Here is a 27,976-nt window from a genome sequence, read left to right on the forward strand (position 1 = left end):
GCCTACTACAAAATTTTTCCAAAATGTTTCACTTATTGATACAATTATCCGGCCAGATTATTTAAAACTAAAACCATAAAGAATTTTGTTATTTTTTGTTGTGATATCAACTTTTCACTTTTTACTATCAAAATTCCTTGTTTCTTGACCCAAGAGCAAATTTGAATACCTGAATAAAGCAACAACCCATGTCTATTAGACGTTTTTGAGGGAAATTATGTAATGTATTGAACGCCAAAATTAATAAACAACCTTTTGTTATAAACAAGTCTTTGTAAGGCACATTTATTATAAATTTGTTACAACGCCTACATTATAAGTCCTTACCATTGCTACCATATCAAATAGACAGTGTAATGTCCCGCTGTATACGTCTTAACCATCGCTACCTTATCAGATAGTCCGTGTAATGTCCCACTATGGGCGAGTTTCCCGACAGGAGTCTTATTAAGCCGTAGTCTTAAGGTGGCCTTGAGGCTACTAAGCCTAGCCCGCTCTCGAAGCCCGAGTCTGAACTCTAGCCGGATTTCTTCAACGCAAATTCATCCTAGTCTTAGTGGCCTTGCAGGCTTAACGCTTGACAACCTCGTCCCTTTCAACCAGCGACTTAATTGTATAGGCTGTTGGAGGTAGATGTACATAAGCTGTGGTCCTCAGACGTCCTCACAGTTTACCGTACTAACAAGGTTGTCTCATTACCGCAATATTCCCGGCGCAAAGACTAGCCTGGACCCGCGGTCTTGTGCTTGGGCTTATAGCGTACACAACTTGATGCAAGAATATTGTGTCTTTTTTGTGTCTTTTATGTATTATTTTATTTCCACTTGACTTTTTATGAGTCCAACTTGTATGAATGATACGTCTATGCTTTATACTCGTGATTTTTTCTTTGCATCCCCAAAAGGGTAAAACTCATGAAACTGTAAGCCTAATGGACAGGAATCTGTGATTCCCTAAAAGGAAAGCAACCAACGTGCTATCTACTGCTGATATAAGTAGTCTTCTCAGATCTCACATGAAGTTATCTGTTGGTACAATATTTATAATTATTTAAGTAGAAGATATAGCAATATAATGTGCATCTTATCCGTAAATTCAGTTTTAATACTGCATGCATTATTGTTTTGTGTCAAATATTTACTGTATCTTTACCAATTTTGTCCTTCTTCTATTGTATTAAATTGATGTCCAGCCTGGTATAATATAGGCACTCCAAAATAATATTGTAATAGGCCTACTTATGAAAAGTACGAGTATCAAACTATGAAGGCTTGGATAGGGACAGGTGGTATCATATAGGTCTTCATGATGATGATGATGATGATGATGATGATGATGATGATGATGATGATGATGATGAAAAATTAAAAAAAAATTATATTCGTTTTTAAAAAAAACCATCATTCAAAATGAGTAGGTCTTATGATAGCAACAGCTTGCAAAAATTCAACTAACTCAAATGAACACTAAAATAAAATGCTGAAATGTTCAACTAAATCGAACAATTTAACTAGATATTTTCATTTTTCATTTGGGGGTGGGGTGGGGAAAGCAGGGGCAAATATAATAAATGAGGGCAGGCATGCTGTTTGGGTTTGTAAAGGGTGGAGTGGGTCTGAGGAGTTATGGGATCAGCTTGGAATGTGTCCCCGGAACATTGGCGTAGATTTCTTTTTGACATGGGGGGAGGTGGGATTGAAAAAAAACTGTTACAAATGCCATATTTAAGGTATTAAAGCTGGTGATATATAGGCCAATGGTACAGAAGTGGGATAAATGCAATTTATTTAACCTTAAAATTGAGTTTTTAAGGTTAAAATGACCAAATAATGAGGTTAATTAATAACTCTCAGAAGTAGGCCTAATTTACCTTTTTCCATGGGGGGGAAGCTCCCCGCTCCCCCTAGTTACGCGACTGCTTACTCATGTTAATTGAAAGACCATCAAAATATGAAAGATACACTTTGCGTTACAATTTAAATAATTTGTAAATTGAAATAGACCATGGCTTACGACCTAAGACCTGCTCTGAGGCAGGGCCAAGAAAAGCCGCTGTAAGCCTGGTCTAACAGGCTTGCGTAGACTACGGCTACAGAAGACTGATTTCGAGAAATACAAATTTTACTGAAGCCTGGGGCTAATCCTACAAGCCTGGCCCACGGGCTAACGAAGCCTAGAGGTTATGGTAGCCGTGCTTCGGGAAATACGTTTTCAGTTAAGCCTGGTCTTACGACCTCTTAAGCCTTGAGGCTAGACAAGCCAATTGCTAAGCCACCCGTCGAGAAATTCGCCCTATAAGTCCTTACCATCGCTACCTTATCAGATAGTCCGTGTAATGTCCCACTATAAGTCCTTACCATCGCTACCTTATCAGATAGTCCGTGTAATGTCCCACTATAAGTCCTTACCATTGCTACCTTATCAGATAGTCCGTGTAATGTCCCACTATAAGTCCTAACCATCGCTACCTTATCAGATAGTCCGTGTAATGTCCCACTATAAGTCCTTACCATTGCTACCTTATCAGATAGTCCGTGTAATGTCCCGCGATAAGTCCTTATAATCGCTACCTTATCAGATAGTCCGTATAATGTCCCGCTATAAGTCCTTTACCATTGCTATTAGTAAACCAACATGGCTGATGTATTTTTGTTAGAGAGTTGTGACGTTTTCTTTTCAATACCTTTACGTGTTTGTTGATCACTCTAAGTTCTGCCGTAACTACGTGGTCCTTACTTATTTGTATGCTTCCTGGGACTACAGGTATGCTCTTGTATTGAAATTGGCCTGTAAATGAATAAGAAAAAGTAACAAATGTAAATATAATTGTGTTTTGATTCGTTTGTATAATCTGAAGGAAGATGGGTATAATTATCCAGGAGGCACATTATAATTGTTGGTGGATGTTTTAAGGTGGTGGGTCTTTACGTCGTCAGCTTCCAAAGACAAAAGGAGGTCTTTATGGGCGAGTTTCCCGACAGGAGTCTTATTAAGCCGTAGTCTTAAGGTGGCCTTGAGGCTACTAAGCCTAGCCCGCTCTCGAAGCCCGAGTCTGAACTCTAGCCGGATTTCTTCAACGCAAATTCATCCTAGTCTTAGTGGCCTTGCAGGCTTAACGCTTGACAACCTCGTCCCTTTCAACCAGCGACTTAATTGTATAGGCTGTTGGAGGTAGATGTACATAAGCTGTGGTCCTCAGACGTCCTCACAGTTTACCGTACTAACAAGGTTGCCGTCTCATTACCGCAATATTCCCGGCGCAAAGACTAGCCTGGACCCGCGGTCTTGTGCTTGGGCTTATAGCGTACACAACTTGATGCAAGAATATTGTGTCTTTTTTGTGTCTTTTATGTATTATTTTATTTCCACTTCACTTTTTATGAGTCCAACTTGTATGAATGATACGTCTATGCTTTATACTCGTGATTTTTTCTTTGCATCCCCAAAAGGGTAAAACTCATGAAACTGTAAGCCTAATGGACAGGAATCTGTGATTCCCCTAAAAAGGAAAGCAACCAACGTGCTATCTACTGCTGATATAAGTAGTCTTCTCAGATCTCACATGAAGTTATCTGTTGGTACAATATTTATAATTATTTAAGTAGAAGATATAGCAATATAATGTGCATCTTATCCGTAAATTCAGTTTTAATACTGCATGCATTATTGTTTTGTGTCAAATATTTACTGTATCTTTACCAATTTTGTCCTTCTTCTATTGTATTAAATTGATGTCCAGCCTGGTATAATATAGGCACTCCAAAATAATATTGTAATAGGCCTACTTATGAAAAGTACGAGTATCAAACTATGAAGGCTTGGATAGGGACAGGTGGTATCATATAGGTCTTCATATGATGATGATGATGATGATGATGATGATGATGATGATGATGATGATGATGATGATGATGATGAATGATGATAAAAAAAAATTATATTCGTTTTTAAAAAAAACCATCATTCAAAATGAGTAGGTCTTATGATAGCAACAGCTTGCAAAAATTCAACTAACTCAAATGAACACTAAAATAAAATGCTGAAATGTTCAACTAAATCGAACAATTTAACTAGATATTTTCATTTTTCATTTGGGGGTGGGGTGGGGGAAAGCAGGGGCAAATATAATAAATGAGGGGCAGGCATGCTGTTTGGGTTTGTAAAGGGTGGAGTGGGTCTGAGGAGTTATGGGATCAGCTTGGAATGTGTCCCCGGAACATTGGCGTAGATTTCTTTTTGACATGGGGGGGGGGGGGTTGGTTGGAAAAAATGTTTTTGTTACAAATGCCATATTTAAGGTATTAAAGCTGGTGATATATAGGCCAATGGTACAGAAGTGGGATAAATGCAATTTATTTAACCTTAAAAATTGAGTTTTTAAGGTTAAAATGACCAAATAATGAGGTTAATTAATAACTCTCAGAAGTAGGCCTAATTTACCTTTTCCATGGGGGGAAGCTCCCTGCTCCCCCTAGTTACGCGACTGCTTACTCATGTTAATTGAAAGACCATCAAAATATGAAAGATACACTTTGCGTTACAATTTAAATAATTTGTAAATTGAAATAGACCATGGCTTACGACCTAAGACCTGCTCTGAGGCAGGGCCAAGAAAAGCCGCTGTAAGCCTGGTCTAACAGGCTTGCGTAGACTACGGCTACAGAAGACTGATTTCGAGAAATACAAATTTTACTGAAGCCTGGGGCTAATCCTACAAGCCTGGCCCACGGGCTAACGAAGCCTAGAGGTTATGGTAGCCGTGCTTCGGGAAATACGTTTTCAGTTAAGCCTGGTCTTACGACCTCTTAAGCCTTGAGGCTAGACAAGCCAATTGCTAAGCCACCCGTCGAGAAATTCGCCCTTAGAGCTTCGAACAGCTAAACGCGGGTCTTTTGTCAAAACCAATGGTCTTTTTTGAAAGTGGCAAAACCAGCAACTTGAGGAATGAGAAATATAGGGGTCTTTCAGAGCTGAAATGATCATAATCAAGGGTCTCAGCGCTCTCTATGGCACAATTCAGGGGTCTTTTGGAGCTGCGCGGTCCATAAACAGGGGTCTTTCCAGAGGAATATACCTTCATGGTCATTTGTGTTGAGTTCTCCCCGGGTATAACTATTGTATAGCCTCTTCTACACATTAAATAAGGCTTATATAGTCTTTGATAGTACTATATTTGGAATCGAAATAAATAGACGTATTGCATACTATTTGTTAGTATTAAAAACTATTAAAAATGTTGTTTTGTTCCGGTAATCGTGTAAATTATTTTATAGCGCACTTCTCTTTTGTTATTAATTGTCTTAGAATAATATATTAATCACCATGAACATAAAACTTTCCAGTTTCTAATTTCACTAGCAAGATACATGTATGCAGAGGTAGACCTGTAATGTGTTTAACAGGCCACTGACAAAATTATGATATGTTGATGGTGAATAACAATCCATTCTGTATAATAATGATCATAAGCCTATCGCATTTGTAAAGTTATAAATCAATAAAATTAAGACCACGTGCGTCTAGTAATTCTCGGTATTCGCAATAAGGGCGCCGCCAGCGGTTTGCGACGTATTCGTGATGTATCATGGGAAAAGGTCGACATCCAAGTCCGCGCAATACGAATATTACCATGCTATTACATAGGAACACGTGATAATATTTTTAGTTTGCCAATATAACGGTATTACACGCAAATCGATAGAGAAAAAATTAATTGTGCACATTTCAAATCACATTATTAAGTATTATTGAGTATCGATTCGCGTGTAACACCGTTATATTGACAAACTAAAAAAATATTGTCACGTGTTCCTATGTAATAGCATGGTAATATTCGTATTACGCGGACTTGGATGTCGACCTTTTCCCATGATACATCACGATTACATCGCAAACCGCTGGCGGCGCCCTTATTGCGAATACTGAGAATTGTACTGATTATTCCTCTGCAGTCAAGCAATGGGATATTCCTGTTTAAATCCATACACCCGCTTTGGAAGACATGACCTTAACCTTCCACACAGGGAGTGTAAATTTCAAATGGAGTAAGTGTGGGAGATTAAGGTCATGTTTTCCATAAGATTGTGTGGATTTCAAGTGGAATAGCCCAACGATCTTACCTATTAAACCATGTACGTCGGGAGATAATCCTTCCCCTTGATCCACATAAAATCCCAGATGATCCACTTTATACTCATGATCCTCTTTTACTTTATGTAATACAAACACGAGCACAACACCGCCATCATCATTGTGCACCTCAACTCTCCGTCTTTCCGTAACGGACACTATGTAACTCTGTAACTCTGTAACTCCGTAACTTGCCAATGAAACTGAGATGTGGTTGTCCCATGGTAGAATTAAATCTTTGTCGATAGTAATGTGTGAAGGAGTGAGAAGTATAGTGTGGCTTTTGATGTATATAGTCATACTACCGAAGTAGGTTCTGCTGTGCTTGTGACCTGGGGACGATTTGCCAGTTGATATGATTGAGCCATGGACTTTGATACCTGTTTAAGAACAACAAAACATAAAGATATGTTTGCTTCACTCTAACCTAATCTAGCTCCAACTTGGAAGCCATAAACCTAATTTCTAGTTCTACTTCTAACCCCAACTCTCGACTTTATACTACATCGCTGAGCGATAGCGATTGGATTTTAGCCAATGAGGTGGAGCGCTGTTTATTACGTTGGGAAAAGCGCGCTACCTCATTGGTCAAATATCAATTGCTCGCTCAGCGATGCAGTATAAATTCAGCTTTACATCTACTCAACTATTACTCTAACAGAGAAAGTAGCCAAAATGTACAATCCAGCCCTAAATTATACCATAATAATGTGTAAATCCTGCAACATAAGAAGTGTATATGAGCACAAATGTATACACGGACAGTATATTCGTTTACCATGTTTACAGTAATGTATACAAGCAGCAGGGTTCAATTTTTTTACAATCCTCAAACCTCCATTCAATGCATTACATGATACTCAAACAGTAATAGTATACAAAGTATTTAATAAACATGTAATGCTGGTTGTTCTGTCCTCTCGCGTACAACATCCCACATTCATTTTAGAATTTGCCTTACCCAAATTTTCATCTGTCAACAAATTAAAGACATCTCCATGGTTACCGCTGATATCAAAGCAGATCGACAGGTCGTTTGCCGGGATGTGGATCAGAAAATGAGGATCACTATCAGCTGAAGAAAACAAGAAACACATGGAAGATATAATATAGAATTGTCACACATGGGGATTAAAATGTAAAGATTACGCTCAGATGGACAGGTCGTCTGCAGGGATGTGGATCAGAAAATGAGAATCACTATCAGCTGAAGAAAACAAGAAACACATCGAAGATGCAATAACGAATTGTCACGCATGGGGATTAAAATGTTAAGATTACACTCAGATAATAAGGATCACTGTTAACTGAACAAAGCAGGAAACACATGGACTATCAGAAGGGAGAATTAGGGCATTCAACTGCAACGTTATTGAGTTGTCACGCATGAGGACTAGATGGTAATGACTACCATCAGCTCAGATTATCTGTTCAGATTCCTACAATTCGTCCGTTTTAATACAGCTACAGCGAATTTAACTTCCTCATACGTGTGGTCCATACGTGCAGATTATCCATTGAAATATGTGTGTCTGAGATCAACCGTATAAAAAGAGGTTGCGATTTCACATAATAGACACAAACTGGGGGCATTTTGACTAAACACGCGACGCATGCAGGTCTGTTCCATTTTATAATTCTTTAGATTTCTCTGGTAGTACACCACATACCGTAACCTCCACCACGGCTTCCTGTAGCTCCTCCTCTCCCTGCTCCTTGTCTGTTGCTTCCGCGTCCTTTTGAAACTTTGCGTGGTACTCCACCTGATAACGGCAAATAATCTTATGTAAGGTAAGCTTAGATAGTTCAACGATAATCGAAAACAAAACAAACAATACTCTTCATTGCGTTAACTTTTTTGTCTAACTGAATGAAATTAGCATGAACCACCATTCAAATGCTACTGAACAGCATCCCATGGATTAGCAACTTAGGCAATATTTAGGCGATTGTAATTAGCCGATATATCTTACACCTAGGGGGTGTATGGATTCAACTGGAATTATCCACTAACTGTAGAGTTTTATTTTTTTCTTTCGCCCAGCGAACCATGTACGTCTCTTCATGTTTATACAGCGACAGTTTATATTAACCCTGGTATGATGGTTTCATACTTTCCTGCCGCTTGCCGTTTGCCGCTCTGAAGATGATTTTGCTTCACTGCGCAGTCGCACCAGAAACGCTAGCGGTCACCAGCGGCAAGTCGATATATCAATCACTCCACCGCTTTGCCCAAGCGGCAGCACCGCTGGGAGTTAAATTCAAAGCAACTCGGAGTGATGGCGTTCTGGAGCGGTGCTTAGCGGCAGCGCAGTGGCTTTCAGAGTCATGACGCTGCCGCTCAGCGGTGTGCCGCTCCGCTTGCAGACAAGTGCAAGTGGCATGGTGAAGCGTCACGCCGCTCAGCGGCAAGCGGCAGAAAGTACGAAACCAGCATTATTCGTAACACATAGCGGAAATAATAAAGTCATGAAAGGGAATGAGTATTTAAATACTGCAGTAGAATATTTAGCTCCCTGGACACTATTGGCATCTAACAGCATTTCTGATTGGTTGATAACTGGAAATGCTCATTTCAATAACCAATTATGACTAGGCTTTAAACTATTTAGGCTATGGTCAAACTTGCATTTGCAGAGGACGTTATTAATACCTTCCTTGATTGGTTCAAAATTCGACACAATATTAATTTTAGCCAATCGGCAGATAGTTTTGATAGGGTTAAATAAAATCTGAACAACAATTTTGTGAAGACAAACTTTCAACCATTTACCTGTGTGACTAGGATCAACAGTAGGGCTAGCTTCTTTACTTGTCTCAGATACCGCGTCATCAGGTCCAGGTTTCGTTTCGTCTTCCTCTGGTTTGACAACAACAAGTGACGTTAGCGGTGTGACAAAGCGATACTTGAGCGACAGGTCCAAGGCGCGATCCCTAAGAGCTGCTTTTTCTGCTTCAACGGTCGCAATTTTCATTTGGTCCAATAGTAGTTTGATCGTTTTATATGCCCAAAGTTGTTGAGCAAAATCATCCACAGCATGTCGGTTTGATAGCACATTTGACGTGTCCTGCATAAGGGTGAAAATAAGAGAGCTTGAACCAGGGGCCACTTCGGCAGAAAAAAGTGGCCCCTGGTTTACCAAAATTTGGAGGAACAAGGGGCCACTTCCAATTACGAAGGGGCCAATAAAAATAAAGGTTTGCTGATAATGCTGGATGGGTTAAGTAAGTACTATTTGCTTTAAAATGTGATATTTTTGGTTAACTATCCAGGGGGCAAGTTTTGTGAGATAAGTGTCCGCTACAAATGAGATGGAACCAGGGGCCATTGCAGAGTTTCTGGGGCCAAACGCCTCCCGTCTCACGCTTAATTTCACCCTTGCATATTAATTACAACATCGCAAAGGAAAGAAAATGGACTATTACAGTTTGAAATCCACACATCTATTTTGTAAGTCATGACCTTAGTCTCCCACACAGGGCGCGTGAATTTCAAATGGGGTTACCTGAATGGATGACTCCATTTTAAGATCTACACCCCCTGTGCTGGATATCAAAATCATATCTTCCAGAGGGCGTGTATGAATTTCAACTGAAATAGCTCAATTCATTGGTAAAATTGAGGAAAAGAACATTTGCAATCAGTAATTTTTTGTAGATAACATAAAGGTGAAGTATGTGATTCAAAGTACTACATAAATTATTTACAATGGGTTTTCAAAGACTGTGGAGGGGTGTATGCTCTCCAGGAACTTTGAACTTTGAGGTGGTGGGTCTTTGAGAGCTGCGAACTGTCAAAATCAAGGGTCTTTCTTGGCTTTCTGGTTGAAAATCGCCTGGAAAACATCAAGTAGTTTATATTCCAATAAGGTAGCAGCGACGGCGGAACTATATTTTTGGTGGAGGGGGGGGGGCAATCAGTGGCAAACGTAGAAGTTATAAATGGTTGCGGAGCGGCTATCTAGTCGCGCATGCGACCTAGGGGGTGTCTGAGGTGGTATTTCCAAACATTGTGTATTATTATTTATATTATTATGTCCCCACTTCTGAAGTGAGAAACTTTTGGAAACTGAAAGCCAAATTTAACCCTTCACCTTTTAATATCATAACTTACCTGTGTATTTGTCGATACAGTCATTTCTAGTTCATTGTCTAGTCTAGAAGATGCCAAAACAGAAGCAGACAGCACATCGATTTCGTTGCTTAATTTTCCCGCCACAACCAATTCTGTTCCTTTAAAATAACTTATAAAGTTGGTCTGCGTAACGCTGTTGATGTCAATGGCGTTATCTGTATACTGGATGTCAATATTGTAGAGTAATGGCGTCGCCACTTCATCATAGAAGCCTTTCAGCTGGAGACCTGCAGAACCGTCCACGTAGATCTTCCGAAAGGCTCCCTACATTAAGAATGAGATTAAATTTTACATAGTGCAGTTATTCTGCACAGCAAACATGATTCGACCTTTGCAGTACTTAAACCTGGTTAACAGGAAATGACTCTAGCAAAATCAATCGATAAGCCCATCCTCCACATTGAATGGTGGACTGTACTTATGGCCAAATATGGCACTTGCCAATCAATAATCACCCACTTCAAATCCCCTGGCTCGCTCCACTAAAAACCAAAGTTATAGACAGATATGGGAGTTGTTTTTGTCACTTACATATCAGGGAGGTACGAACATTTGCAGATACCCCACCTACTCATTTTTAGCCTACATGTAATATATACATTATTCTTGATTGACATCAAGTACAGAAAATATCCGTCAAGTGGTTTAGCTTTAATGCCCTTTGGAAGAGAGCGGTCCACAAATGAGTGATCGTCACTAAAAGTTGCATCCGATTTACACAGGACATTTTGCAGGCCATGCGTGCCCATCCTTACTAAATAACTAAAGTGCGAATATTTCCAAACATCTAAATTAGCTAAAAATTTAGGACATGTTACAAAACTATATTTTCTAGAATTTCAGAGAGTACAAAACATATTGGCCGGTTATTTTTCACACAGTGACGTTAACTAGGCAATGCCCTATACCTATAACATGCACTGTTTGTAGATATCACGCGTCAATGGTGAGAGCACTGTGTATTGTGTATAGGAAAATGAATAGTAACTGCAGTATGGATGTTTATGCCTAGATAACGGATGCTACTACTACTTTAAAAATGATATTACTGAAGAACTTACTTGATTTTCCAAAGCTAGCTGTTCCAATAGTGTGCTATCAACATCATTTCCGAAACCCAACGTAAACAGCGACATCTCCCGTCGGATTTCCTCCCTGACATTACTGCGTATTTCATTTGGCTCTGTTATACCCATGGACGGCTGACCATCCGTTAGCATGATTATCATTGGGTATACATCATTACTATATCCATTGGCGAAATTGAACTCCATTTGTTTACGTAATATCTCGACTCCTTTAATTATACCTCCGTGGAGATCAGTGGCTGAAAAAAATCGACAATAAAAAAATAAACAACAAAAAAACGTACGCGGCTACGATTTGTAATTAAACGTCTACAGGAAAACTTGTTACTCCAATACACACATGAAGGAAGCGTTATTTTACTTTAAATAAATATTTTTTTTTGCGAGACAGAAGCAGTGTCAAGCATGATGCGTAGGGACCTTTGACGACTTCATTTACATTTTGCCTAAAAGATAAATATTTAAATCAGCACCAAAGTATTCAGGAGCGCCACTATCCTCCTACATCTATGGTGTTCGCACTGTGAAATAATTTACTTGTAACTACGTTAGAGGCGTCGAGAATGCGCAGTATTCATTACATGAAGTGGCGTCGAGAAATGAAATATGCAGTAGCGTTTGTTGGTGTATTTAGATTTACGACGAAAGCAATTTGGGGGAGACCGAAGCAATAACGCAATTACGCGCTTTGTATATAACTGTTGCTATCTTGTTAGTCATCACTGATACATTTATAAGATTCGTTCGATCTGCATCTCGCTTATTAGACTCTTTGACTATATTGTCGTGCCACATATCATGATCCAATGGTCTATATGGGGACACCCACTCCTGTATGAACTTGACAAACTACCGTAAAAACTCGATAGTTAGCATGTGTTTACTATCGAGCGCTTTTAAAACATGCAAGCATGAAGACCCCATCCACAAAAGTGTAAAGGGTTTGAGCAAATCATCGATACACATAGTTATACAGGAACAAGTTAGCCTGCAAATATGTGTCTCAGCCCCATTAGCTCAGTTGGTAAAACGCCAGACTTTGGTACAATTTCATGTTTTCAAAAGTGCTCGATAGTAAACACATATGCTAACTATCAAGTTTTTACGGTAGTACATTTAGGATAACGACTGCTTACAGAACAGAGGTTCCAGTTGTCCAACGAAATCTTTTGCTTCTTGTACATTATCCGGACTAACATCTAACATTGTGTCCCTCCATACGCGTACATTGCTTTCAAATGTGACGATATTAAACGTATCGCCTTCTCTCATGTCATCCAATATAACCAGCAGCGCTTCCTTGGTGTATTCCAGTTTCCCTGCACCAGACATGGATCCGCTGACATCAATGGTGAAGACAACGCTCTTACGTACTGGGGGCAGACCTTCGGGAGAGAAGTAGTGCACAAAGTAACCATTCATCACCTGCAAAGAAAAGTGTTAAAGATTCAAATAGTGGACCTAATATGGATCCTTGCGGGACACCACATACAATGAATAATCCGCTGACATCAATGACGAACTCTTACGTACTGGGGGAAGATCTTCGGGATAGAAGTAGTGCACAAAGTAACCATTCATCACCTGCAAAGAAAAGTGTTATAGATTCAAATAGTGGACCTAATATCGATCCTTGCGGGACACCACATACAATGAATGGATCCGCTGACATCAATGACGAACTCTTACGTACTGGGGGAAGATCTTCGGGAAAGAAGTAGTGCACAAAGAAACCATCATTACCTGCAAAGAAAATAGAATCAATGACTTTATTCTTGTTATGGTCGACACAATGCAATACAATACAAGACAAGACAAGACAAGACAAGACAAGACAAGACAAGACAAGACAAGACAAGACAAGACAAGACAATGCAATGCAATGCAATCGCATCGCTCTATCGCGTATACGCGAAGGCACGCAACGCTGGCGTGATTGTTAGAGATGGCACAATCGACCAATCGGTCGAACCCCTTGCTGTGGTGTATTAGCTTGGCAAAACAGTAATTATCTGATTAAAATTGAAAAATTAAAATTCATATTTAACTTGATACCATAATTTAAATTTTCATCATACACTCTTAAATATCCACCAAGAGCAAACGTTAGAAAAATGCAAGAGTGTATTGCATGGGCGCTTGTACTGAAATGTTGATGCATCTAACGCATTACTTACCTGCAGGGCTCGTGCATTATACGCATCAATATCTCAGTACTCATGCATTATTTTGTACAATTTCACTACCAACAAGTGATTTGCATTAATTATCCTATAATCTATTGACTTATTTATCCCAAAATTGCTTCTCCTGCACTAAAATTTGCCTCAAGTTAATCCACCGTCCATGGTACAGCATTCCTCATTGGTTAATAATGTAATATAAAAACCTGAGTGACCAATTAAAATACAGCTTCTAAATATTTAAGCACAATCCTCCTCTTCTGTATAATTCGAGGGTTCAGAACCAGAAAGCCGTAATTCACTTTGACCAGCTCTCACAAAATGAGCATAAAGTTGGCTACTTGCTTTGATCTTCAAAAATCAATATTCCTCCACATCACAATGTCTTTTGTTTTCTCTGAGTTTTGTCATGATTAATGGACTGTATCTTCTATAGTATCCTGGCGACTTTATGCTCATTTTGTGGGAGCAGGTGATTGTGAGTTGAGCCTTCCTGGCTATCAACCCTCGAATTGATTCTTACAATGCTGCTGATTGGCTCAATAAATCACAATAATCTTGTAACCAATCAGCAGATTGTTCTCATATGATAAAAAGGAAACCTACCTGTAGGTTTCCAGCACTGAGATCATGGTTAACGTCATATTGTACAACCAGATCTTTATTAAACCCACTATCACCACCTGCTAACCTCTGAAGGGCACGAGAAGGCTGGAACACTATGCGAGCTCTAAAATGCGATTGCGTAACTATGGTCATGTCACTTCTGGATAAGTTTGCGGTCAAGTGGCTGGAGCCTTTATTCAGCCATCCTGCGTCCAGTAATGTGATGCCTTGAGTTTCAGTGAGGTATATATCTACTTTGTAGTTGTCCAATATCTGCCACAAAAAAAAGGAATAAACGAAATAATTCTAGAAATACTACATCTTCTAGAAACACCACCAGTGTTGCTAACCTGCGTCCAATAATGTGATGCCATGAGTTTCAGTGAGGCACACATCTACTTTGTAGTTATACGGTATCTACCACAAGAAAATAATAAGCACAAAAATTCTAGAAATATTACATTTCCTAGAAACATCACCAGTGTTGCTGGATAAAGTCATCACTCATGACTAAGAAACGAAACAAGTATGTTTCGAAACATCGTGTCACCATAAAATGTGAGTACTTTGTACATGGATAGTTACTTTAGTTACTAATTAAACATTAAACTGTCCAATTGAACTGCCCAAATTTTGCCCTCTTCCAGAGAGCAAAATGATGTCTAAATATTCGTACGAGAAGACTGGTAGGTCATCGATATTTTTGTTGTGTTGGTAATGGTATTGTATTTGGTCGTTGTGTTGCTGTTGCTATTATAGTTGATGTTGTTAGTGACATCTGCTGCTGATTGTTTTTGTGTGTGTTTTTTTCGTCAGGGGCGTATCAGATCATTATTGTATGATAGTAAAAGTTGTTGTATCATGTATTGATCTGTCCTTGTTCGTTAGATTCACCATCACATACTTTTTATACTGCCACACCTAAACATAACTTACTTGTCCAGGTACGGAGCTAATCTTTTGTTGTATGACGCCATTCTTACGACTCAGTAGCTGTTGATATGTGAGGTTGAATGTCACTGATGAATTGGCTGCAACATTCACAGAAATACCAAACTCACTGGCTTTGGGATTCCTGTAAGGAAGCAGAAAAGATAGTTACAGTATGCCAAATAATTAAGGTACCAGTTATGTTCTTCCTGTATCTGTATATGATGAGCTTGATTCCAAACACATGTTTCTAATTTACCTGTGCGATATTGCAATGGGTTGTGATGCTATAGGTATAGTAATTTCAGTTGGATGCACCATTACAAATCAAACAGTGGATGGATGCACAGTAACAATACTGTGTGAGGCATTCCCAAATGAGAACAGTCTGCATATTGTTAAGCAACACTGTTAAATAATGATAACTGGTAAATAATGGCTTGTTGATGGTTCAACTAATTGTTGCTGATGTCAAACTGTTCAAAGTAATTGTGATTGTATTACACAAGTAAATGAGAAACATGTGGTTGTGGACTTATAACATTGTTTTTGAAACAAGCTCTTCATATCCTAAACAAAGACAATTATGTCAAAATTTAAACAAGTAGCCAGTACTCTTTAAAGACCTTATTTGTTTAAAATTGGTTGAGAATTAAAGAAATGGTGATCTAGAATTATGGAATGACCAGATAGTGGAAACAACACAAAAACTGGCCATGGATATTGCAGGAAAGAAACCAAAGACTCGAGAAACCAAGATATCAGATTCGACCAGAACACTCATGGAGAAGAGAAGATCGATGAAAGCAGAGGGAACAAACATACAGCGGGTTGAATATACAGAAACCTGCAAGACAATCAGGAAAAAGCTAAGAGAAGATATACGGAGCTATAACACCAAGATGATCAAATCCACAATTGAGGAAAACAAAAGTCTGAAGAAAACATATAAGAAACTAGCGCAGGGGAAACAGAAAATTACAAGCCTCCTCGATGGTAATGGGCGAGAAATCATAGACCAAGACGAAATTCTGAAAAGGATAGAAGAATTCTATGAACAACTATACGCCAGTGACACAGAAACAGATGAACCAGGAGAACCACAAGAAGATATACCCAATGTCACAAATTGAGAGGTACAGCATGCTGAAAACCAAATGAAGAGAGGAAAGTCCCCTGGACCGGACAATGTGCTCATCGACACAATCAAAGAAGGAGGGGACATCATAACCAAAGAGCTAGCAAAGCTGTATACAACATGTATGCAAAAAGGGAGAGTGCCACATCAGTGGAAAGAAGCCACTATGATCATTTTGCAAAAGAAGGGGGACAAGCGAGACCTAAAGAACTATAGACCCATCAGTCTCCTCTCAAACTTGTACAAGCTGTACACAAGATTACTAACAAACCGACTTGAAATCATCCTGGACGGAAATCAACCAAGGGAACAGGCAGGCTTCAGGAAAGGCTTTTCAACCATGGATCACATCCACACCATCAACCAACTAAAGGAGAAATGCCAGGAGTATAACATTCCACTCTGCGTAGCTTTTATAGATTACGAGAAGGCATTTGATTCTGTTGAAACCAGTTCAGTTCTGAATGCACTTAAAGAACAAGAAATCAACAATGCATACCTGAAGATCTTCAAAGACATCTACTCAGATTGCTACAACACAGTCAAAATGCACAAAGACAGTGACAGAATTATGATAAAGAAGGGCGTGCGTCAGGGGGACACTATCTCACCGAAGCTTTTTACAGCCACCCTAGAAGGAATTTTCAAAACACGCAACTGGAGCAAGAAAGGAATCAACATAAATGGAGAGCACATGAGCCACTTACGCTTTGCAGATGACATTGTCACAATATCAAGCAACCTAAATGAACTTGAGGCAATGCTGCAAGAGTTGGACGAGGCAAGCAGGGTAACCGGATTAAAAATGAATATGAAGAAAACAAAGGTCATGATAGGATTAGAAACAGTCCCAAAGATAGTGAAAGTAAAAGGGGTTGAAATTGAGCAGGTATGTGTATATCTTGGACAACGCTTCTCTCTTCGAGACAAAAACCAAAACTCTGAAATTCGAAGGAGAATTAAAGCCGGGTGGCAAGCTTTTGGAAGATACAGCACCATCATGAAAGGCAATCTTCCAATATGCCTTAAACGAAAGGTCTACAACCAATGCATCCTCCCAGCTATTTCATATGGGGCAGAATCATCATGGACTTTAACATCAAAAATGGAAAGAAACCTGGCAGCAGCCCAGCACAACAAAGAAGTATATTAAACATCACCTACAAGGACAGGAAAACCAACAAATGGATCAGGGAGCAGACCCAAGTTCAAGACATATTGGAAACCATCAAAAGCAGAAAATGGACCTGGGCTGGCCATTTCAGCCGCAGACAAGCCAATCGTTGGAGCTCAACACTCACACATTGGACACCTTATGGGAGGAAGCGAAATAGAGGACGCCAACGGAAGCGATGGATGGACGAGCTGCAAAACTACTGGGGAGAAGTGAACTGGTACCAATAAGCACAAAACAGAGACACATGGAGACATCATGCTAAGGCCTTCATCCTGCAGTGGATTGATAATGGCTGAAAAAGTAAGTAGATCTAAGGAAGAAACGAAATCAAAGGTTGCACATTTGCTGTAATCAAAGAGAGCATGACGCTAGTTTTCACACGCTAATCAATATTTGAGAACGTTTTGTGTACAAATCATTAGGGCATGTAATCTTTTAATTAGCATCTTCCTGGGTTTTTTGATGTGTTCATTTTTTGAACAATGTCAACAAAATAAGGTCTTAAATTCGAGCTAAAATCTGCAGATATTGGCTGCTGGTTCTAATTATGACATATCTGTCATTGAATGATAATGGGATAAATGGAATCTATTGATAATGGGCTTTTCTAGAAAGTAGATCCCCACCTAATAGAGGAGTTCGGATTTATGGTCTTTTTGTCCAGTCATGATTGTTGGAAAGCCAGACTTTTAAATTGTCCAAAGGTGAAAAAATGCACCAGACAAATAGCTAAAAATCAGAAATCCTCAATTTTAGAAGTTCATTTTGACCATTCTGTGATTTGTCATTCATTTCATTATCTGTAAATCAATATATTATTGAATAATAACACTTTGATGTTTTTGCAAAAGTTCATAATACTAATCATTTATAAACTTTGAAAACTTGTTTGATTTATTGTTGTTAAAGAGTTATGTACGTTTTTACAAAAGTATTGTCGTTTCAGCCCTCTTAACAAGAACCACAGGACCTTCAAAGATATATCTATATATGAAATGATTAATGACATTTTTGTCAAAGCTCACTACCATTCGCTAGATGCTGTGAACTACCAAATCGCAACACTTTAAAAGCTTTTCTAACCGTACTTGCATTTCCAAACTTTTCCCAGTAACATTGGTAACTATATACAAGTTAGTCCAGTCGTTTTCAGTTACAAGCAAACATAGAAATCCAGACATTTCTTTTAATGAAAGGTTATAATGTACTCCATTATAGGGGGTGTGTACTTATTTTCTGGAATAACCTAATGCGATTGAGCTTGGAAAAATTGTTTGAAGTTGCACTCTTAAAACCAATACTGAAGAGATAAGAGTAAACATCCAAACATCAATTTTGAAATTATAACCACCGCTTTAAAATATTTTACAAATATTGCGCCCTCAATTTTGGTTGAAGCCCAGTTTTTAACATGTACACACTGTTTGTCCATTACACTAATCAGCATCTGAAATAGATCAGTTTAATTCCGCGTCGTTCGTTTATACATTTACGATTTTGAAATAAAGTACCAGATACAGAATTTTATTATAAATTCTATTACCCCCACGACCCATTATTCAAAATCGCGCACTTTGATTTGTTGAAACGCGTCACGTGAAAGACCATTAATTAGCAATAAAGAGGCCAGGGCAATGAACTTTATGTTCTTCTCGCGTCACAGCGCACAGCAAAGCGTGATGCAGTATATCATTGTATATTAGCGTCTACGCATTCTACGCAAAACATTACGCTTGGTAACGTGTTCTGCAATACTCGCTATCACTTACGCTTTGGCTACGCGTAGGCGCTCCACCTTGAGGTAAACAACTTGAAATATTTGGGCAAAAAATGTGATATTTTCTCTTTAAATCGCACTATTTTGTGGTAATAGAATAGAAATAAAGGGTGCAGCATTATCCTTTACACGCAAATAATGTGTCCTCGGCAGTAAAAACGTTTAAATAATGGGTTCGGCTGCGCCTCACCCAATATTTACGTTTTTACTGCCTCGGACACGTTATTTGCGTGTAAAGGATCATGCATTACCTTTTATTTCTAATACAGTTCAGATACCAGATACAGAACTTTAATTCACAACAATGTTAAATGACAGATAAGCTTAACGCGGTGTTCACACAATGACTCTTATTTTAAATATTGGAGATTTTTGTCTCTAAATTACTACTCGATAGGGTCTTTGAGCATTCTTTATAACTATCAAAATAAGGAAATGATATCTAATTTGATATTTTTGCGAGATATCTCAGAGCCCTTTCTCAATTTTAACCCAATGTAAGTAATTACCGTATGACAATTAAACTTTGTTGTGTAAACGCTTAGTACAAACATGACAACAGTTGAATGTTGGACCAAGCTCAGTACATAGCATATAATTTGTTAAACATTGGTTAAATTTCTTCAACAACATTAACATTTACATCGTTATTCAACACATTTTTCAACAGTTTGCTGTGTATGTCAAAAGACTACAATAATTACAATGACATATAGACACATCTAGTCGCCATTACTCTTACTTTTGTTTAACCTGTCCCGCTGTCTGCCCTTTCTTCTTTGCTTTGTCGTATTTCTTCTGCGCTTCTTTCTTTTCTTTCACTTCAGATCTATAAATTGTCCCGCCAACAATCCTGAAATTGTAATATTTTTGTCACAAGAAACTATTAACAAACAAGAAAAACAGACAGATATACAGTGTGGGCCAAAAACAACTTTACCCAATTTCAGAGGGTGGTTGCTCGAATTGTAGAAGAGCTATTCATGATTTTGTTACATATTCTAAATGTATATCTTTCTAAAAGTATGTGATGAAGCAATGAAAGCAAAAGAAGCTAAATCAACAAAATGGTGCTAGTTTTACGCCAGAGGGTCAAAAACCACTTTGTCCACACGTAATTCAATGGGATGTGTCCGATTGCTAAGAGTAAGGCATACATATGCTTTAGGCATACATGTACGTGTAAACACGTTTGGCTTGTCTTTGAAAAGTGATGATTGTTTTACATGCATGAAAGAAATACAATCGATTTTAATCCCCATTTACTTGTCATGTACTCGAACTTCACTCCTGTCATTGACCAATAATTAGCATTATTTCATCTGGCGTGATTCTTGAATTTTAAATAGGCCTTCGTGTATTTTGTGACTGCGTGGCTTATTTCTAAATAGGTTTGCAAGGTGTCGAGATAAGGCAATTCACAACACAACAGAGAACTTTTATGGCAGAGGTATACTTAAGAACAGAAAGCTTTTTGGAAGTGCAGCGTCAATTTCGGATTTGTTTCCCGTAAGAGTCCCGCCGAAACATACCACAACTCTACTACGAACAACTTTCACAACCTCGGAAGTGTGATGAATAGATGCAAAGCACGGAGTGGACATCCAAGAACTGACCGTTCAGCTGCAAACTGCGGTTCAAAGGGAACTTGCAGCTAACCCCAGAGTCAGTTGTCGATGCAACAATTTGTCAAAAATACCACGAACGCAATAAGTGCAATAACTTCTAACTTTCTTGTAGATAACATTTCATAATGACAAAAAAATGAGGTCTGAGGATACACTTGCTTTGTGCATATTTGAAGAGCATTGTTTTTATATCTTTGCAGCATGAAAGCTGCATATCATGACGAGTAGCTTGACATTTAAATTGTTTATGATTGATTTATTTGATTGTGTTATATAAAATTGCTGAACAAATTTGTGCGTATACTGAGTCTTTCTCATTCTCTATCGAATTCGCTATTGCAAGTGATGCGACGCGACATCTAGTAGGCTTTCGCGTGGACAAAGTTAATTTTGAACCTTTGATTTACAACTAGCGTCACGTTTTTATTTTAATACATTTTTGAATAGTTTTTTCACCAAATACTCTTAAGAAGATGTTTTTACGAATATGTGAAAACAATTTGCAGCAGACTCTTCAATTTTGAGATACAAAACTTTTAAAATGGGTAAAGTTGTTTTTGGCCCACACTGTCTGTACGTAGAAAAGCGTTTGCTTCTGCGAGATTCGCGTTTTTGTGTGTTTGAAAATAACCCTTTCTGGGTTTTTAGGCTATGAAAGCCGTGGTATTTAGCCTCTCATGCATTGTGTACTGGTTGACATGCCGTCGCGACGGTATGTCATACAATTTAAAGCACATTTGTGAGTGGACGCGGCGAATCAGCCGTAAACTCGGCAAATTGTATTCTGAGTTAAAGGGTAAAATGTATGTGAAGGTCGTATTCATAGGTGTATCAATTCGTTGCGACAAGTATCTTATCAAACGCTGTTTAAATCAATCAATAATACTACTGCTGAAGAAGATAATAAGCTTCTACCTATTTCTATAGAATAGTTCTTGTCTTTGTTTGCTTTGGCTAAATCCTGTTCAAGTGGTAGATAACAAAGCATTGTATTTTGTCTAGGTATGTATAATCAACAATGAACAATGAGAGGATATTTCTGAACCTCGTTGACTTGGGGATGATTTGAAATGACCGCCAATTATGACTGTTGGATATTTATTACCAGAAATGTAGAAAAAGAGATACATGTAGAACCGATAAAAATACAATTTTGTCGAAGGAACAGAGTTCAACAAATCATAACCCCGCTTTTGGATATCGTTTGAAGTCAAATGATATACCATTTTAAAGCTTATGGTATATATTTTCTAAACACGAAATAAAACAAAATTGACCGGGGCCGACTTTACGGCTGATTCGCCGCGTCCAGTCACATTTTTTTAAAGCATAAACATATATCAGGGCTGGTCTGAGGTCTGGGAGGAGGTTGCTGCTGTTGTATCCTCTTTCTCATCAGTAAAAACTTCCTTGAAATCATCGTGTTACCAAATTCCATACGACGACTAAACACTCCAAGTGAGTTCCAATATAAAAGTGAGTTCCAATATAAAAGGCCAGGCAGGAAAATAATAATAATAATAATAATAATGTGAATTTCTAATGCGCACATCTCCACCAAATCAATGGCGCTCAAGGCGCGATACAAAGATTAACTTAAACTACAAAATAAAAATTAATTTTCATTACAACTTAATCTACACATGAACAACAATCAACAGGTGAACAAAATATGGTGATGCACATCAGTAAAATGCTTCTTTCATTAAGTGAGTTTTTAAAGAACTTTTAAACTGTGTTAAAGATGTACTTAGTTTAATGTGGGTTGGCAGAGTATTCCAGAGACGTGGTGAAGCAATTGAAAAGCCCTATCCCCCATGAATGTTTTGAACGGGGTTCGCAGAGAAGCGATTTGTCACTAGAACGGAGCATACGAGGAGGGTTATATGGTTGGAGGAGACATTTGATATATTCTGGTGCAAGATCATTTAGTGATTTAAAAACAATGAGCAACAGTTTGTAAACAATTCTGTAACCAACCGGCAGCCAATGTAACTCTCTTAAAACTGGAGTGATGTGAGATCTCTTTCTAGTTAAAGTGACCAAGCGCGCAGCAGTGTTCTGAATACGCTGTAGACGTGCAATCGGAAAAGCCCAGTGACCTTGACACCAATAGAATATATATTCTATTAAAACTTTTACCCCATAATTCCTTCATTCTTCAAGCCCTGCTTACTACCGGGGGCTAATTTATAGTAGCTTCTTGGATGTATATTTCGCGGTTCGTGGTTCTTTGTTGCCCTGCGGGGTAATCTAGTTGAATATCCAAATTTAACGGTTAGTGGGCGTTTTTTAGGCCAGGAGACTCCTATGCGACGACTAAATACTCAAAGTGAGTTCCAATATAAAAGGCTCCGCAGGGTAAGAAAGCCCAGTGACATTGACAGCATCGAAATTGTCCTCACATTTTTACTGTCCTCACATTGTACATGTAGAATACAATAATGTCCTCACTTATATTAGTTAACAAATACATGAAACATCACCACACACCAACAAACATAAACATAACATACTTACATAAAGAAGTCACTGATAAATGCTTCCTCGGGTAGCGTGAGCGGGAATTCAGCTTCAGCTGATGCATTCTTCCAGTTATGAAGCTTACTGGTAATGACTGTGCTTGCGTATCGTCCAGTAATGCGAGATTGGACGTGGAATTTTAATACTTGGGGTTTATCGGGAATCTGAAAATGGGAAGAAGTAATAAGTTGTTGTTTACAAGTAAGACTATAGACCATTCTTATACTTGGCAGCTTCCTGCCGTTGACGGCGTGAACATTGATATCACGCCCAACTTGCCATCACTTTCGTTATCTGACAATCACGTGATACCCTTTTCATCGTTATTTCGTTATAATGATATCCGATCGATGGTCACTCCACCAAAGCTAGAAAAGTGACAATTATAGGAGTGGTTTGAGCATCAGCATGAACAACTGCAGATATTCATTTAAGACCTGAAAGTGTATCATGATACGCAAAAGTTACATGCGACAACGCTGATACTGTGCACAACTTTGCCCCAGGGAATTTGTGCAAATTATAGTTTTAATCATCAGCCTATTGTTTTTAAATAAACCACATTATCATTATAGTTACATTTTAAATCATATACGTGTCATTATTATAGTCCACCGTGTTTTCCAAAACCTATTGCGAATATTCTCAAATCACAATGTTACTGGCAATTCTCAAGGTTATTGAGAATATTTGAAATATCTTTTCTTTTTTGAACAAGTTCATTAGGAATACAAGTTCATTGGGAGGAATCCAAAGTCATTGATCGTGAAGCTGAAAAGACTACCAGGTGGCTCAAGGAAGCCATTTGGATCCGCAGAAAAGGATATGACACTCTAAACAAGGACGAGGGGCCTACGCACTCAACAACATCTTTGGCCAACTCATCACGCCCTCTACGGTGTCTCCTGTTACCCATAAAAGGAAACAATCAGATGTGATGAGTTGCCAGTCTGATGAAGCCACTAGTGTAGTGGTGAAACGTCACTAAAACGTGAGTCAAAAACTTAGGAATTGTTCAAAATGAACAAAATTTACAGTATTTGAAATATCTTTTATACATAATAGTAGGTTCTCCCTGCAAAAGCATGCGCAAAATTGCATTTTTATTTTTCGCGCTTTTCTAGCAATGCGCCAGAATGCTGTTGCAAAGCGTAGCCAGGGGCGGATTTAGAGGGGGCGCACCCGGCGTGTGCCCCCTTAAATTTGACAGTTCAGAGCGGCGCCCGAATCTGGGCATTTTTGCACAGCGGCGCCTGGCTTTGTGTGGGCGCCGAGCCGCGGCGGTGGTCGGCGCCCCTATTGAAAATTCCTGGATCTGCCCCTGCGTGTGCAGTAATCAAAGCACACGTTTGATTGACAGGCGTAACACAACACGCTCTTTGCGAATAGAACCTCATTCAAGACAACCATTATAAAAGGTGAATAGTAAACATAAAACTTACAGTCGATATCACACTGTTTTCATTATCACTAGACCCATTCTCCTCATCACCAGACCCAAATATTGCATTACGACGAGCTCGCTGTAAGAAAACATTTAAAGTAAATGACAAAAATATATGAAGATATAATTGAAATACGATGGTTAAACGTGCAAACGTAATAACCGGCAAACACAAACATCTTTTTAAAAAGTGTTTAACACGTGTTTTGGTTTTGGTCAAAACGTTTTTAACATTTAAAAAATCGGGTTATATAAAAAAAAGTCATGAAAACGTTTTTGAAATGTTTTACAATGACAAAACACCACAGCAACATTTAAAACAAGTCAATATTATTTTGTTGACAGACATTTCTGCAAAATATTTCGTAAACGTTTAAATAATATCACATTAGAATATCTTTGCCAATGTGATTATTTCTATGCATAATATCAGCTGCACTGCTTTTCTATCTGTTTTTTAACATCACGCAAACGAGCCACGTAAATTTCCATGTATTTTACTTCTCAAGGGAGGGTCTCTGGTGGAGCAAACTCTACATATGTCGAATATTCGGAGTATTCATGACCCCAGAAGTATAGCACGATTTCAAGCGATTCCCAGAGCAATAATCATTCACTTGAACCTATCGTTATCTATGTTATGTTATAGGCCGTGTCAATATTGATCTTCTGATTAAGATCATCATCATGGGTTGTAGAGTGCTATTTCATTAGATAGGTGTATGTTGAAATTGATAATAAACTTAATAATGTATATTTTGCGCTTTAGTGCTATTCATTTTATTACCGTAAAGGATCAGGTAGCCATCGTAAATAAAGATAATAAAACTGTTGATTGTCGCTTAATAAACATATTATTGGGATATTGCAATTGAAATCCATACACCCCCTATTAAAGATATTACCTTAATCTCCCACATAGGGGGTGTAGATTTCAAATTGAGCGAGACCCCATTCTGGTAACCCGATTTTAAATTTACACTCCCTGCGTAGGATATTTAACTCATATCTTTTACAGTGGGTGTGTAAATTTTAACTGAATAGCCTAATGCCTAAACATGTTTACATAAATACAGGTTCATCAAAGTCGATAATAAACTGAGTTACCACTTTGAAAATGTAAATTAAAAATAAAATATCTTTAAAAAGTAGATATTTGTAAAAAGGTGCGATTAACACTGACGTAAAGTTGATTTTACCACTTTGAAATAAATGTAAATAGTTAAAGAAACATTTTTAAGGGGTACTACACCCCTGTGGTAAATTTGTGACTATTTTGCATTTTTCTCAAAAATAATAATACACTGGTAACAAAAGTTATGTATATTATAGGGGCAAGGAATCCAATTACTACACTGGAATTTCAGTGACCCAAGACAAGCGGTTCGTTATTTATGATAAGAAATGAGGTACCGCTAGGATGTACCTCATTTCCTATCATATATACTGAACCGCTTGTCTTGTCTGTGTTATTAGTTTTTGAGAAAAATGCAAAAATACACACAAATTTAACGAGGGGTGTAGTACCCCTTAACTATATATATTTTTGAAAAAAGGTGCGATTAACACTATACATACAGCTTTGCTACAAGCACCCATTGTGTGTCCAACTGCTTAGGGGTGGTGCAATAATTATGTGTACCCCAGGGGGTGAATTCTCAAAATGGTCTGCCAAAATCGCTTGCCCCCCTTTGGCCGTGCCAAAAACCTTTGCCCCCCCTTTCGACGTGCCAAAAAACTTTGCCCCCTTTTGACGTGCCAAAAATCTTTGCCCCCCCCTTACACATGCAAGATTTTGGGGAACCCGAATTTAAAACCTTAAATTGTCTTAACATATAATGCGAGCGCAGCGAGCAGGAAATTTTGCATATTTGACGGTGTTCGTAACGTTTTCCTACGCCTTTTAGGGCGTAATATAGAAACGGTGCCCAAAATATCTGTGCCAAAATTGCTTGCCCCCTCTTTTGACCCCCCTTTCGACCTGCCAAAAATGCTTGCCCCCCCCCTTTTGGCCTGCCAAAAATCTTTGCCCCCCTATAATTCACCCCCGGGGGTACACATAATTATTGCACCACCCCTTACAGGCGATATTACTGAAATGTTGTGCTACTTCCTTTTTCTCTTTTGCACGGGTATATCATGTATATAGTATAAACATTCATAGAATGGATCATAACCATGAACGTTTGGAACAAATGTCTATTCATAATATTGTGACAAAAAACTTTCCCGATTTTGATACCAATATATGCTGCCATGTACTATATTCAGTGTCTAATACATAATGTAATGACAATTAATATTATATTATTAAAGATAAATTTTGATACCATAATATATGCTGCATGGAGCGCGTACTATATCCAGTGCCTAAAATGCATAAATGCAATAACAATTATTATAGCAATATAGAACCCTTACGTTATTCCCAGACTCACCTGAAGAAAATTGTCGATATCATCTTGAAGTAAGTCATCCTCTAAAGCTACAAAGGCAGCACCATTTGCAAATCGCAATAAAGAGAATATATAAACTATCAATAAGCACGATAACTTCGAAAACTTCATGTTTGGAAAATAGTAGGCTATAGGTTTAATAGTCTCCTGACTCAGGTGGATAGTGTAGTCAGTGCCTGCAGATTCAGATTCCAATGTAAATAATTCCAATCAATGAACCTTAAACAAGATTTCACACCACCTGAACAGTCGAACATATGGTAGAGATAAAACTAAAGAGATAACAGGAGCTGTGATAATAAAGGCTAATGGTGCATCAGCATGATCAGTGGCGATTCCAGGTTTTGCGAACATCACTTGAAAACGTGGTTCTCATTTGGCTACGAGTTGTACAGTCCAATCCGCAATCCCTATATTGCGCCTCAGGTATTTGCGAACGAATAAATGAGCAAATTGACACTGAAAATTTGTGGTGTACAGACAGTGGTTCCGAATCGAAGCCTTACTGTTCAACTTAAAAAATGTCCTTAAATGTTCTTAACTGTAGTAAGCTTGAGCCGGGGCTTGAGCATTGTGTTAAGTTTTCTCTTAACGCTGATGCTCGGCGGCGCCAATGACAGCATGTCTTTCAGTCTTACTATTGTACACCATAATCACAATTCCAGAGTGGCAAAGTATGACCCATGCATTAGGTAGTTCAACGTTTTACACGTCCATGAAACGGTGTGTAGTACATTAATATCTCGTGAGATACACATACAA

The 27,976-nt window shown here is 38.4% G+C and overlaps 1 protein-coding gene across 3 annotated transcripts; it reads right to left on the reverse strand.

Moving 5' to 3' along the window:
• On the reverse strand, nt 1–27,976 carry LOC140139728 (inter-alpha-trypsin inhibitor heavy chain H3-like). Of its 3 annotated transcripts, none has more exons than XR_011857173.1 (15): nt 27,197–27,976; nt 24,757–24,837; nt 23,312–23,478; nt 19,906–20,016; nt 15,078–15,216; nt 14,142–14,414; nt 12,489–12,777; nt 11,326–11,591; nt 10,244–10,528; nt 8,903–9,197; nt 7,800–7,892; nt 7,091–7,204; nt 6,120–6,509; nt 2,367–2,787; nt 1–389 (listed from the first exon to the last, which is right to left on the reverse strand). XR_011857173.1 is itself a non-coding variant. In XM_072161433.1 (14 exons), the coding sequence occupies exons 1-14, from the start codon at nt 27,323–27,325 to the stop codon at nt 2,567–2,569; spliced, it is 2,853 nt and encodes a 950-aa protein (XP_072017534.1). In that variant the 5' UTR covers nt 27,326–27,976; the 3' UTR covers nt 2,294–2,566. The 3 variants fall into 3 exon arrangements, 1 of the variants encoding a protein (XP_072017534.1); XR_011857172.1 differs by having other exon boundaries at nt 2,316–2,787; XM_072161433.1 differs by lacking the exon at nt 1–389 and having other exon boundaries at nt 2,294–2,787.

The sequence above is a fragment of the Amphiura filiformis genome, chromosome 18 (genome assembly GCF_039555335.1).
Source record: "Amphiura filiformis chromosome 18, Afil_fr2py, whole genome shotgun sequence".
Taxonomy (NCBI): domain Eukaryota; kingdom Metazoa; phylum Echinodermata; class Ophiuroidea; order Amphilepidida; family Amphiuridae; genus Amphiura; species Amphiura filiformis.